Genomic DNA, 15,477 nt, shown 5'->3' with positions numbered 1-15,477 from the left:
GTGTTAATTAGTTTAGGGTAAATTTTCCTAGAAGCTCTACCAATTAAATCTGTTGGTGTTGAGGAGATCGAAATTATAAGATTAATTTGATTAGAATTAGGCATCTTTTAAGGAGTGAAACACTTCATGCAGATGCTAAATATTACATGGGGAAAAAAAAAAAAAGTGCTCTTTCTGTGCTTAAGAAGAATATGATCAAGAACTATGGGATGTTCTTACTGATCTGGGATGAAGATCGGATAGATTTTTTTGGAATAAAACCAGGAATAGTGTGTTTGTATGTATGTGTGCCTGTCAATTGTTTTACATTGGTTTTACATAGTACTTAATATGATTGTCTATGTGTTATGTTTATGCATAGAAAGCTAATATAAGGTTTCTGAAACATAGTAGAACTTTGCTTCTAATTAGGAACATGATAAACTGTGGCGTTTCAGGAGGCAAGCAGTAGGTTTCACACATCTGTGACTTTTAGTTGTTCAGTTATCCAGCAAGCATTGATTAAAAACCTAGGCTGGAGTTTGGAAAAGCTGATAAAACAAGAGCTAACTTTGAGCAACTGTTTGTGAATAGTCATGTTTGAAGAGCAGTTTGGCAACACAGACATTTTATGTAGTGATTCAGTTACAATGAATTTTATGATGCTAAATCAGAGGAAGGGTTGGTAGTTCCTTCGTATGAAATTATGAAAAGTCACATTGCCAGCTTTCTGTAATTCTTATGAGTTATTTGTTCGCCATTATTGCTGAAGATACAGCCTTCTTTAAGATGGTTTTATCTTCTCAAGTGTTTGAGAATTAAGATATACAATCCCGTAAGTACTCAGACTATATATACTTACCAAATGCATACATTTTACATCACTGGACCCTTACTGATCAGGTGAAGTTGTTAAGACTTTTAAATAAAAGTACTGGTGTTAAATCCAATGTTGTCTTGATTCAGGTGTTGGAGCTGCTCGAGCTGGAAACCTTACTTTCATGGTTGGTGGAGTGGAACAGGAATTTGATGCTGCCAAAGAGTTGCTAATATGCATGGGTTCCAATGTAGTCTACTGTGGAGAGGTTGGAACTGGACAGGTAATGCTGAGGCATGAAGAGTTATCTCAGACTTTTATTTTGGCTACTTTATTTTTCTTGAATGATATTTACTCTTCTATTCCAAAATGAAATGCCTTGTATTATGTTTTCTCACTTGTTTCCTTATTCTTCAACCATGATGAAATAGTATTTCAGCACCATTCTCCAGTATTTTGTATAGAATCATAGAATGGCCTGGGTTGAAAAGGACCACAATGATCATCTAGTTTCAACCCCCGTACTATGTGCAGGGTCGCCAACCACCAGACCAGGCTGCCCAGAGCCACATCCAGCCTGGCCTTGAATGCCTCCAGGGATGGGGCATCCACAACATCCTTGGGCAACCTGTTCTAGTGTGTCACCATCCTCTGTATGAAAAACTTCCTTGTAAGTTAGCTTAGTACCAGAACATCTGACCTGGTGCTTTTTCACATTGTCTTGTTAAATTATACTTGTTAAAGGATACCGATTTTTATTTTATTTCTTCTAAATTTAGATTTATTGAATGTTCTGAAGGATAAAGAGCACCCACTTGCCATGTTTACTAGCTGAACTACTGTACTAAGAAAAAAACATTTCCTAATCTCTAAAGGAACCATAGGGCACCTTTCATTGGCGTGTTGTACTGCTATACATTTATGCTTACTGATGCTACCTTTACAGAAGAGCTGTCTGAGCATATTTAATCAAAACTATCTCCAATTTAGTGTATTACTTATGCATAAATGTAATGCATTTTCATTAGAAAATGCAAAAACTAATTGACTGATAAACTTATTTTCAGGCTGCAAAGATTTGTAACAACATGCTTTTGGCCATCAGTATGATTGGAACTGCTGAGACTATGAATCTTGGAATCAGGTTTGTTTGATTTTTGTATCGGATTGAAGGTGTTTTCTCTGTGTTAACAGTCTTGTGTTTTACAGTTGACTTTTGCTGAGACAGTGATAATTGGATGGCATAGAAAATCTTTTGCCAGAAATTCTCTTATAAAAGCCATTAGCATGCTAAAGGTGTTACTTAACTAAGGTAGGGCACTTCAGAACAGGAATACAGGAATATTCTCTTGTGTTGATTGTAAAGGTTGTTACATTCTGCATCTGAAGATAAGACTTTGTTTATTCTGTTATAGTGCTCTATACAATAATGTTTGTCTTACATCACATGCATAGGGGGTAATATAGAGATAGGTATTCAGATTCTAAGCGAATGTGCAATGTATTCTGAATATTATTCTCTCATATGGCTCATGTTGGCTTTGTTTACCTTTGCAAGATCTTCCAAAATATATTGTAAAGTAAAAGTTCTTATGCAGTGCATGTATCAGATTAAGATCAGCGCATAAAAAAACATCCTTTCTGTCAGAGTCTATCACTGTGGTTTGACCTAATTTCCAAAACTAATGCTTTCTCAAAGAGCTGGAGTATGTTCACCTTTGCTCTTTTCAGTGCTAAAAGTTTCATTTCTAGCAGGTGATGCATTTGACTTGTAAGAAGCCGTATAGTGAAACAAAATGATTCTTTCTCTCCAGTTGCAACCAATTTATTTTTCCTGTTTTGTTTGAATTTTTTTAAATACCATAACTGCAAGTACTGCTTCAGTATCATAGTATTTGAATCTTCCTAAATTCTCTTGGCCAGATCTAAAACGTTTGCAAATTTATATGCAGTTAGGTTTGAAGAGATTATCTTCCAGTTGTGTATCTTTTAAGGGCTCTTCACAAATTTTTCATCTCACGGTTGCATCCTTCCAGTTGGTCTGCTAAAACTATAGGTAGTGTAGATACTTATCAACTGGGCTTTGGACCGTGTGCTCATGTGGATTTGCTGCACTATAAAAACAACAAGAGGGCATCAAATGCTTAAATAAATAAAAAAGAACACCTACATGTGTGCACATACACGAGGCAGTGTAATGGATTCACATTTCCTCTTAATTACCATATCAAGATGCAGTTGTTTTATTGAATTGCCCTTGTCTCAGATGTTAGACTATCTTGACCTATTAAGTTGTCATGTTGTAATTGAGATAAAAGAGGAATTTGCTTTGCATCAGTGCTAATTGGTTTATCAATATCCTGTACCATTTACATTTTAAAATTGAGAGTCTGTAAGATACAGAGGCACGTCTGTATTAAGCCATAATAAAAACAGTGGCATTGTATACAACTCTTGTAATTCAGTATGGTGTAAAGCTTTCATCATGTTCTGGTTTAAGTCATGTTTCACTTAATAAGGCATATGCAACTGATTTTTTCATTAATTTTTTGTCTGTATTTGTAGAAATTACTATGTTTAAAATTAAAAATAAAGAATAAAGTCAAGAGGTTTGGAACACAGGTATTCTGAGCATGTAATCTGTGCACAGAACAAATGGATGCCTGCAGCCACTGCTGTAAGATTTTTAGAATTTTCATTTTTCATTTTATTGGCTTCCACTGAAAATGTTGGCTGAATTTGTATTCAGTATTTGTGACTGAAAATCCTCTATAGAGGTGACGATTTACTGACCTTCCTTGCTTACAATGATAGTAGTCAAGAGGAAACTGTAGTTACTGTAGAAGAAACCTGCTGATTGTAAGCTGAATAATATGAAACACAGAAACCTCATGCAGTTTTGGGCTAAACGAGATTAAGTCGTAGGCAGTAATGTAAAGCAATTCAGGATCTTTGCACTGATTTTAATGTGCTGTGGATTAAGTCCCGGAGATGACTTTTGTATACAAGTAGAATAAGAACTTTCCACTCTTGGTGCGTACAGATTTCTAACATGCAAGTCACTGTTTTCTAATTGTTAAAAGTTTTCAATTTTTATTAAATGGGTTAGTTGTTTTTTGTTTTTTGTTTTTTTTTAAGTGGTTGATGGGTTGACTACCTAGTGAGAAATGGTTTGACTACCTGGGGAGAGTTGGAAGATGAACTGATAAAATCTGACTCAACCTAATAATAGCAAAGGACTTTGGAAACCTGTAAAATACCCTCAGAGTGGATACAGTGGAGCTCGTACTTATTTTTAACTTCTAGATAGAATATAAAATCTCTGTGTCATGCATCACGCATATTTGCTGTATTCTAGTCTTGAGTTTTAAGGACTTTGGATGATCAGTTATTCAAAATATTACTGACTGAACTAGATGTCACTAGAAAGTCATATTATAGTACCTTCCAGAAATCAATATGTTCTTTCTTCAAAACAGTATGGCGTTATACTATTAATAAACCACTTCTCTATTGTTTTCATTAACCATGTGGCCTCAATTTTCACTTTATTCATTTCAGATTTTTAAATTACATCTGTTATTGTTTTATTTATATTTGAAATTACAGAATTTTTCCATACTTAGTATAAGTAGCAAATAGAATATTGTCCGGAGGAAGGAAAATTGGCATTAATGAACAAAAAATCCCCATAAGCTCCCAGAAAAAAAAGGTGATATTGCTACATAATTGCTTTTTTTTATATTTGCTTGCTTTTAGACTTTACTCAATATCATCTTCCTTTAGTAATGTAGATGTCCACTTTCATTGGAAGTTATTGGATTTGGATTCAATAAGTAATATTAAAAAAAAATTCCGTCTGAAGTCTGACCGTTGAAATACCTTTTTTTTTTTTTCCCACTAATTTCATGCTTTATGAATGTTGCCTTTAAAAATTTTGAAGCTGTGGCAGACATTCTGGAAATGAATTTACATTTTCATTTGTATTACTGTTTTTCTAGCATGATAGTGAAAATTTTCACATAAGTAGATTTTACTACATGTTTTTATGGATCATAGAATCATAGAATTGCTCAGGTTGGAAAAGACTTTCAAGACCATCAAGTCCAACCACAACCTAATCATACTACCCTAACTCTAACAAACCACTGCTAAATCATGTCCCTGAGCACCACATCCAAACTGTTTTTAAACACATTCAGTAATGTGCATATCTCAAAATGCCATAGTGAATTACTGTGTCAAATCAATGCACAGAATATGTGTAAGCTTCACAAATAAGAAATAAAAACATTAGTTGAAACTATCCAGAACTGAAGACTGCTTTTCTTATTCTTTTTTTCTTTTTCTCATCTGAATGTCAGTAGCTTACTGAGTTTCAGTATGGCAATGTCTAATACTAGCAAAGTAAGGCTTGGACATGAGTTATTGATGATAACAAGTTTGTGTTTGGGTTGGATGGAAGCAGTGCTTAGTCCCTTCAGAGGTTCAGGGAAGGGTTTCTCTGCTGACACAAGACAGTACAAGGTAGTTTAATGGGGTTGGGATATGAAGAACCATGACAGCAGTAAGTGGTCTTTGGCACTGCAGAATCACTGTTGGGCTTCTAACAGGGAAGGAAGTCTTCTCCACTAGAAGGAACTACTCTGGTACCCAGATTTGTGTCAAAAGACTGCTGTTTCCTTAGCAGTTTTACTGTATAATAAGTTTGCACTTCCTTGCTTTTTTAGATCTTTAAAGTGTGAAGATGGTGAAAGAACTTTGCCATCTGTTGCCAAGCCTCCAGATCTGGTTTTAGTGAGCATCCTTGGGTTGTAGTTGAGCAGAAATGGGAGTCAGCAGCATAGAGAGGCCTGTGCACCAGCCTGAGGCATGTAGCCCTGAGGGCATTCACATCACAGATTTTAGAAAGAAGGCCTTTAAACTGAATTCCTCTGAGAACTCTGTCTCTGCTGTCTTCATCTCAGTCTTCTGAAGGTTACTAAAGATGCTTCAGAGCACTTACCTTGTTTAAAACACCAATAGCACGATTATTTTTAGCTTGGTAGAAAGGTCATAAGGTTCCATTTGAATATTTTGCAACTTTATATGGTATTTCTCCCAAGCACCTTGAGATGTGAATCAACAGTTCAGCTACTACAGTTGTTATACCATAACATAAGACATACACAATAATACGAGGGCATGTATTTTTTTCTTTTCTGTGAAATGTCTTGTGAGTTTCTCTCTCTGTTCCAGACTGAACTCCTGGAGGTATGTGTGAAAAATGCTGTATGTTATTTTGCCAAAGCTCAGTAAAACTTAAATATTAAGCAGTGGCTCAAAGGGATCCTACTTGTACCATTTTTTGTTGTTGTTTGTGTGCTCATTGCTTAGTTTCTGCTGTTCATTTCATGAGGAATGTTACTGAACAGCCTGTAATTTGAGGCAATGAATTGCTTTTGTGCTCTATTAGAAGTTCAGTTAATACATAGACTTCTTTTCTACTTATAAGGGAGAAGAATATTTTGGTAATTGTAAATTTACACGCACATGCACAAGCTCTTGCCACATCCAATGGCAAGTTGTTATAGGGACTGGCAGACTGTCATCATTTTGATAGCTTGAGCAGTATATCTCCTGAACAGCCATGGAGCTCTTATGCAGAGAGTATCATATGTTCCCAGCCAATTTACAGGGAAACAGCAATAACATTTTATCATGGTTGAGAGCCCAGTAGCTGCTTCCTATTAAACTTGCCCTTTCAGATACCTGTCTTGGATTAATTTGTTGATTTCAAATGGAAACTCAGTCTTCTCCACTGAAGCATGACTTTCTAGGATAGACTCTCACTGAATGACAATTACTGTATATTCTAGCTAGTTTCAGACCATTACAAGCCTTGGGCACAGTGGAAGACAGAGGACTTCTTCAGTAACTGATTTTAATATGTCTAATTTTAACTGTCAGTTATATATGCACCACTGGATGAATCCTCAGAAAGATGAAATGCAAAGCGCTTCTAACTTGCTCTTATTAATGATACACTTGCTGCAAAGGAGAAAAAAAAATAGGTTCAGGTCTCCTGCAGAGAATCTGCATGATGTTTTAAGAGCAGCGGAGTTTGAAGGAGCAGGGATTTAAACTGATGCTGTCTGCCTTTTTCCTTTGCTGGAGCAAAAATACGCCAGATGTAATGCAGGTGGTATTTTACATATCTGCCTGACACACAGTTATCTTTTAAAATGTATTTTCACAGAGAGGCAGTTGGTACACTGTGAGGAGAGCATTTTTGGGAAGGGTTATATGCATTTGGAAATAATAGCTTTTCTGCCTTGCAGTGTACTTGTAGCTGTAATTACAGATCGCTGCACACAGGCACTGCACTGCTAAAAATACTGATCTGGGTGTAAGAAAGATAAAGAAACAAACCAACCAAAAGACTTCTTTTGGCCAAAAAGCAGCTGCTTTGTGCTTGAAAGCTCAGGCATTGTGTGCTCCCAATGCATCTGGCGTTTTTTGGTTGCTTCGTTTGGTTCGGTTGCATTTGGTTTCGGTATTTTTGATGACAACAATTAAGGCCTTTATTTTGAGAGGTTCTCGATGAAGATTTTGATATGCTATACAGGATAATAGTACAATTAAAATACTGTGAGGACATATTGGTGCTGGAAAATACGTGTTGTTTTTTTTTTTTTAAAGAAATGGCAATTGAAAGCTTTTAGAGGACTTCAGTAAATGGGGAGGAGGATAAAGCCCAGTCCCAAGGGCTGGTGCAGCAAGTTATAAATAAGGCTGTTACAGCAGTGATGCTAAAAAGGTGTGTGTGTGTGTATATATATATATTATATATTTTTTTATATATATATATATTTATATTTATATTAGCAACTTGATGTCAGCATTAATACAAATTCATAAAACAGTTAATTTTCTGAAATATTAATATACTTTCAGTCTACAGTGAGCAGCAGTTTATGCCATCAGCTCTATTTTCGAACAAATGGAACCATTCTAGAACAAATTTTCTACTTGGCCAAGCTTTGTTTTACCAGGATCAGTAACCTTATCAACAGTTGACCCAGAACTATGATGTATGTTTGTGAATAGATAGCATATGTCACGGTAAGAGGCAGACTTGCCTCATAAGCTACAGTACGTAATGAAGATCAAGTAACAGCAAAGCGAAATAGAGATGTATATAATAGTAATATATATATTTTTAGAAATGTATCAGGTTTGGTACTTGCTTCTCAATTAATTGCTTTGTTCAGCTCTAGATAGTACAATTTTGTTACAAAGAACAGGTATGTGATCTAGTCACTGGCAGAACAGAATGCCTTATAACAATTAGAAGGGAGCTGCACTTCTGAGAAGGCCTTTATTTTGCTTGCACTTTCGGAATTGCTAGATTGAAGGCACTTTGCTTAGTGCAAAGGAAAAAAGCCCTGAAAACCTACTGCTTAAATGGTGGATTGATGGTCTTTAATCTAAAATACAGCTCTGCTACCCCCAATATCAATACTGTGTCATTTTTCATGGCTCATAGTAAAGGGAGAGAAATGATGGCAGAGTCCTAAAATATAAAACAAGTCACCCATGTCTTGCACATTTTGACATTAACAGTTCTCTTCCTTGACCTTTGACAGATTAGGGCTTGACCCAAAGCTGCTGGCCAAGATTCTAAATATGAGCTCGGGTCGCTGTTGGTCAAGCGATACGTACAACCCTGTTCCTGGAGTGATGGAAGGAGTACCATCTGCTAATAATTATCAAGGTGGCTTTGGAACAACGCTCATGGCTAAGGTACGGAATACTTACATGTAAAGGTACAGTTGCTTCTCTCTGGGCTTCTAGCAAACATTCTTATGAATACAAGGAAATACGCGTGCATTGACAGAGGACATCTCAACCTATTACTCTGAATTAATGAGTGTAGTGGGCTTTCCTTTAATCTCCAGCCTCTTCCTAGCTAGTCTTGTTGCAGAGCCATTCAATGAGATGATACGCTCTTTCTCAGTTCTCAGTTGCCCTAGAGCTCCCGATGGACTTGTGTGTATGGCAAGTGCTCAGCAAGCCTTTTAGATGGCTCTCGCATGACTGCTCTGGAACTTAAGAACCTCAGCTCAAGTTCAGGAAAACCCTGCTGAACGAATTAGTTGCCCATAATGGCAAAAGCATCTAAAACTTTTGGCCTAATCTCTTCCAGATACCTTATGCTGTGCTACCACAAATGCATTCTGGCATTCCCTTCCTTGCTGAGCCAGTTCCTAAGGTGTTTGCCTAAGGTCATGTGAAATGCATAATGCAGACAGGCCTCAAACCACTGCCTCTGCAGACTGATTTTCTACAGGTGCCTGTGCTGTGCTGTGACCTCTCTTGAATTGTTGTCAGTGGCGGCAAATGTAATACTTCTTAGAAAGAATAACCCAGTGATTTAAATTACTTGTCTGCAAAGTGAGAGATCTGGGCTTTAGGTCCTTCTCAGCAAGAAGAAGTTGTAACTTACAGCTATCCCATCCCAGGAGGGTACACTTACTGCCACACTCTTGGCTGTTCAAGGAAAAGCACGGTCCTGAGTCACTCTGTGGTCAGGAAAGCAAAGCTCTTGGAGGCCAGAGGAAAGTAGGCAAGGAGGTCAGGGCTGTGCATCATGCTGATGAGGATGCAGTTGGAGGGAGGAACTGTAGGGCACTGACTTTTGAACTGCTGCGTTTACACAATGATTGCCTAAAGTGAATTACAAAATCAGCCCTGGAAGAGAACTCTGGTCTCATCTCTTGATGGCTGGTGTGCAGTATTCTAAGTTTATGCAACAACAGCCAGCAGCTTTTGTCTTTGAGGGATGTGTTAAAATACTGGAAAGCAGCAGTTTTTATGTGATGTTCATGTCATTGGACACAGGAGACAAGAAAACATTATTAGAATTCCTGATTTATAAAATGCTTCATATTATGCATTTGAGGTTGGCCAGGGTTACTGATTGGAGGTAAGCAACCTGATCCTGGCAGTGTCTCAAAGCTCGTTTCTATCACATGCAGCTTTCAAAATCCGTCCTGCCTGTTGTGCATTGTTTCACACTGGAATCTCTGTTCTTCTGGTTCTTAACTATTACTCTTGTCTTGATTAACCTCATAATATAAATAGGATGGGACATATTCCCCTCCCTTTTAACTTTCTGTGTAAATGCTGAATTTTTTCTCCCTTTTGTTCTGCTTCTAAGAGGGACCTTTGTCTAAGATCTTCATTGGAGGAACGGCAGTTTGGCTTGTGCTTGTTTGTTGAAACTGTCAGCTTTTGTTTAAAGTATTATCAACCCATAAGAGGATTGTTTCTCAGACATTTTTAATTGCTCTTCACCTTTCCTGATGCCTCACCTGTCCATCTTGTCTTCTAGACAGTCTATAGGCTGCCTTAGTAAGAGGGAAAGACAATAAATTCCTTTCATGCCTCTTTAGTACTGATAGAAAATTAGTTGAATGAGTAAGGAGCCAAGAGAAAGCTGATCACGTTTGTGATGTTACATGGTGAAGTATGACCAGTTTTAAGACACTGCTCCTTAGTTGTCAGAGGACTTCTATGATCCCTTTCATCCTGGTATGTGATAAATCATGTAGTATATAAGTTGAGTTGGGGACTCTTGTCTGGGAAGTACAAAGCATGCTTTTGCCACTTAACAAGAAGCAAAAGCCAACCGCATTCGCAGCATTGTTACTGATTAAATGTTGTCCTTGAATCCTGAGAAAAGCAAGATTTATATCATAGTATTCTTGACTGATTGTGCTTTATTGCAAATGACAAAGTTTCATTTACATCAGCTCCAAAATAAGTCTAAGGAACCACACATTTCTACTGTGACCATTTTTTATGGATCTTTTTGTTGTTGTTGTTGTTTGCTTTTACTTTTTAAAAATAAGTTTGCAACTGTCTCCTGAAAGAGAATCTGTTTCCCTTTTTCAAGCTGAGAAAAAGTGAACAAAATAGTGGTACAGTAAGACATCTGCAAGATTTTATCAGCTTTGTAGAGTATGAGAGGACCCGTAAATTATGCTCTGATTTTCACTTTTTTGGAAAGGTCAGCAAATGACAAATTTCCTTTAGAGCTGTTTTGTGCTATTTCATTCAAGGAATCTCCAGCTTTGAGAGAAAAGATGCAAAATCTTTTACAATCTTTTACCTAAAGATTGTAAAGCTAAACTTTATATACAGTTTGTGTTTTTATTCCTTCAAAGTTCCAATTAATAGAATGAAATTTTAAAAACAAACAGAAACCCCTAGGACCTTCCTGACTTTGGAGTCAGGAGTCCTCGTTCAAGTAAATGCTGAGATGCTATCTAATATTTCAGCCATCTTGAAGCCCAAGTTTCATTGTAAAAGCAAACAGACCTGCTTTATAAAATTGTCCTTGTGCTAGCGCAGAATTTTCAGGGACTGTTTTTGTGCAAGCCCCTTCAGAGAAAAATAGACCACTACTACTGAAACTATGGACCTTCATTAGGAGCAGGATGATTTTGCTGTTCTACTATTACATGAAGTGATTTAAGATTTTTTGAATGAAGTGGACAATATGGCAACATTTCTCAAAGACGGGCTGGACAAGATTAGGATTATATCATGGAATATCTTACTGTAAATTAGGCTGAAATCACTGCTCTTAGACTTAAGTCATCAGTCATTGCTAGACAAAAAGGAATGATCTGCAGTGATGCAAATGAGGAATCTTATCTGAATCCTGTGGCATGTGATACGTATGTTTTTCCCATTTTCCTAGATCTTGAAGTCATTCAAGGGTAATAGGAAGAGTAACTATAATTCTGATTTGTATCAGAATGACCTTTATAGGGCCGATTTACAGATCGAAGTGACATTTAGAGAATAGAGTAAGATCTTGAATTTCCTTGTGCTAATTCAAATACGGACGCACAGAAAGTAAAGACCTGTCTTGTAAGTCATTCTTGAGAAGCCAAAAGTGCTCTCAGCAGTACTACAGCCTCTCAGTTCTTCTTATTTGTCATAAATATAGATATATTTTTAAATTAAACCCAATAAAGGTGCAAATTCTATGAGCCACCGCAGTCTTGGATGGACAGCAAATGTAGTCACACATTAGTAACACTGGAGAAGTATTTCTGCAGCTTTCTTAAAATGTGGACCTCATTATTAAGTTCCATTCTCTTGCAGTACCTTATAAAGGCAACCTTGAGAGCAGGCATTACTGTCATACTTGGAAAGAGATCTGTTTCTATATCCAGGCCCTTGTTAGCTGTTCTTTCGTCAGTGAGCTTCATGTCTGATTCAGCTTTAAAATTCAAGACGTCCTCCAACCTGACTCATCATTTCTGTCCACCATGAAGCTGATTTTTTTTCTAACTAACTTTAGTTAGTCATTATGCTGGTACTTGCCTTTCATTTTTCTCCTGTTTATTTTGGATTATAGATATAGTTGACCAAATGCTCTGGGAGGATAGGATTTCAAATTATTCTTCCTGACAACCTTATTTTTTGCCCCAAACTTAGTGTTTAAAAATGCAATTGAATTATTCTCTATATCCCTTCATCTTCGCTCATTACAGAAAGTATCAAGTTGTTGCAAAACCAGGACAGTTCCCTAGGGAATTCCTTAATACATCCCTTCAGTGAGGCTGCAGAACATTTATATTCACGAAGTGGCTCACACCTATCATTCTTTCATTAATTGCACGGTCACATTAGAGTAAATGTAAGTACAGTGAGAGGCTTTAATTTTGTTGCTGTTCAAATACCTCCAGCTTTGTTTTTAACCTGTTTTTAGCAAGAAAAATGTCGTCTCACTCAAATAATACGAAACATATGTGAAATATTTACGTGAATATCCAGAAGAATTTTAATTTTGAAGATAGTGTAGTAAAGTGGAGGAAAAAAAAAGTCTGAGCCTTGCTATCAGGTTGCATAATGATCAAGAAAATTCCCTCTGTCCTGAAGGAAGTTGTCTTCCTTGCAGAGCTGTGTGTGAATTGGGTTTTTGGGTTGGGTTTTGTTTTGTTTTTTTCCTATTGAATAACACTGAGTTACTGTTTTCAAAATTAAAAACTAAACAAAGACTTCTTTCTTCCAGGACTGAAATCTTATACAGTAGACTTCTCTTAACGATGAAAGTTATTTAACATATTGTATGTACATTGCTATTGATAATCTTGTCTTCTTTTTCTTGACTTTTTTCCTTTCCTTCCCTTCTTCCTCTCTGCCTTCTTCCTCTCTCTCCTTCCTCTCAGGATCTTGGCCTGGCCCAGATTTCTGCCACCAACACAAAGACACCAGTTCCTTTGGGATCCCAGGCACATCAGATCTACAGGATGATGTGTGCAAAAGGCTATGCCCTGAAAGACTTCTCAGCTGTGTTCCAGTTTTTACGTGAGGAGGAAAGCTTGTGAGCTGTCCTTTGGCAATGGACACAATAATAAACCACATTTTTTTATCCTTACAGCTCATTTGAGAAATACATGGGTTTAATGAAATACTGTGCATACTGATCTCATACAGACTAATAATCTTTGGTTGTCTAAATCACAACAAACTCCGGGACTTCATCAATTCTTGAAAAAGTGAGCCAGAGGAAGGGGTTGTTTGGCAACTAGCCAGACAGTGATTTCATTTTATAAGAACCATCAAAAGTTTTTTCACTAGATGCAATAAATAAATGAATATTTTTTTTATTAAACACTTAATTGCATATAAAATAATTTACATTACGAGTGCAAACTTAGGTGAATCTTGAAGAGTAAAGTTATATAGTGATTTAATGATATCTAGTGATCTATCAAAATTAAAAGTGAATACTGTATGGAAAAAGGGAAGATTTCTTTTTCAATGAAGAAACATAGCTTGAGATGGATTTTATTATTTTTTTCTTGGACCTACTAGCCTTGGATTGATATGTAGTGAATTTTACCTGGGGTTCAGGTTGCAGATTAAGTTTATGGGCACATGTTACTAAGTGGAGAGCTATTACAGCATGTTTGCCTGATAGACTTAGTTAAAATAACATGGTATGTGTGTCTCTGCTGTAAAACTCTTACTGTATTTTGCTAACCCAGTTTTATATTTTCTTGTATTCTGTCACACGTTTTCTGTCACACGTTTTCAGAGCTCAAAAACAGCACTTTCCAGAAGTTCTAACCAAGTGTGCATTTGCTTTAGGCGACTACTGCAGTAATATAAACCTAAACCCCATTATTTTGAGAAGAAATAAAAATCTATGCTGGTAAATACTTGCTCTATGATTATTTGCTTTTAGCTTTGATGCAATCTTGCACACACACAATTCACTAAAAAGATACTAAGTGGTCTTTTAATTTGCTTGGGTTTTTATAAATTATCTTTCAGTAACAGGCTTTTGAAGAACTCTTGACTGCGTGATGCATACCGTAGTATATTTGCCTAGTTCACTGCTTCTGGCAAAATAAAGGTGTAAAGTTAAATTTATAAATTTAAGTACTCACATCCATACTGACTCACAGGTTCTAGGCTCAGTCAATGGTCAATTATGCATTTACATTCCAATTTTGGTTCTGTGACAGATTCCTTTATATGTGCACGTTCAGGTAAGAAAATTTTGTGTTTGAATTAGCTTAATTTGGTAACTTCTACTAACTTGAACATTACATTTTAACCTGTTAACATTATGTGAAGTCATTAAACTACAGATTGATCTGGTATTCTTTCACTTTGCTTCAAAGACTATGACATCCCAGGTTATTCAGAGCTTAGGGGCTTGTTAATGTTGTGTGAGTTGAAGACTACTAGGAGCAATCCTACTTTTTAATAGTTGTTGTTCTCTCATTTGATAAAGCTATTGATTCCATTCATTCCTTGAAATCAGACACAAAACTATCTGCAATAAAAACTATTAAAATTGCCAAGTCAACCGCATGAGTGCTGGAAAATGCACAAATGTGGAACCACTGTTAGAGGTGTGTGGCTCAACCTTTGACTGCAAGATCACATAGAGGTGGCTTTTTTCTTCCACCATTCCTGCTTCACACAGCACAAGGATGACCCAGTCTCATAATGAATTTGAGACTACAGGGATGCTTTTGCTGATAGGATCCTTGTTCGCTTGGCAGTTTTACAATGAATGAGAGAAGGAATGGTAGGAGAGGTCTGGTTAAGTCTCCTCTGTATTTGACTTGGAGAGCTGTCTGGTAGCAGGATTACTGAGGATTTCTAATAGATGCATCCTCCTAGTGTCCAGCCCAGCCTGGTGCAGCAGTTTCTATTAATGTATTTGCTTGCAGCAAGCATAATCATTTGCTTTCTTAATATGGTACATGCAGATATAAATGTTAGGAGCCGTAAGGAACGGAATATGTTCAGTGAGACAGACCCTTTGAAACTTTTAGTTTCTGAAATCATAAACTCTTTGTTAAGCATGTGAAAATTTGAGTTACTTGTATGTTTCTGCTCAAGGCTAATTCAGTCTTCTTGGGGTCCGTTTCTCCTCTCCTACAACCACTGATGAAATTTTAAATTCCTACTCTGAAGCTCACATTGGAGTAGAGACTGCCAGAATGCTTTCTTGGCAAACCAACAAAATTAAATGTTTTCTGATCTGTTTCTTAGAGGAGGATTTTGGCTGAAATTAAGAACAAAAACCAAACCAAACAAAAGCCAGCTTCAGGGCAGACAGCCAGCATGTAAAATTTTAGACCAAGCAGTTAGTTTGG

At 36.8% G+C, this 15,477-nt stretch overlaps 1 protein-coding gene across 1 annotated transcript in view; it reads left to right on the top strand.

Moving 5' to 3' along the window:
* Positions 1-14,020, top strand: part of HIBADH (3-hydroxyisobutyrate dehydrogenase) — an 81,002-nt gene extending 66,982 nt beyond the window's left edge. Inside the window, exons 5-8 of the mRNA XM_085226268.1 lie at positions 946-1,079; positions 1,864-1,940; positions 8,425-8,581; positions 13,027-14,020. Coding sequence (XP_085082394.1) covers positions 946-1,079; positions 1,864-1,940; positions 8,425-8,581; positions 13,027-13,185 — 527 coding nt within the window. The 3' untranslated portion in view covers positions 13,186-14,020. The remainder of the gene's footprint in view (positions 1-945; positions 1,080-1,863; positions 1,941-8,424; positions 8,582-13,026) is intronic.
* Positions 14,021-15,477: the final 1,457 nt, after the last annotated feature.

The sequence above is a fragment of the Meleagris gallopavo genome, chromosome 6 (assembly GCF_905368555.1).
Source record: "Meleagris gallopavo chromosome 6, MGAL_WU_HG_1.1, whole genome shotgun sequence".
NCBI lineage: Eukaryota > Metazoa > Chordata > Aves > Galliformes > Phasianidae > Meleagris > Meleagris gallopavo.
Note: the sequence above shows the minus strand (reverse complement) of the source record. Positions and strands in the feature narration are given on the sequence as shown.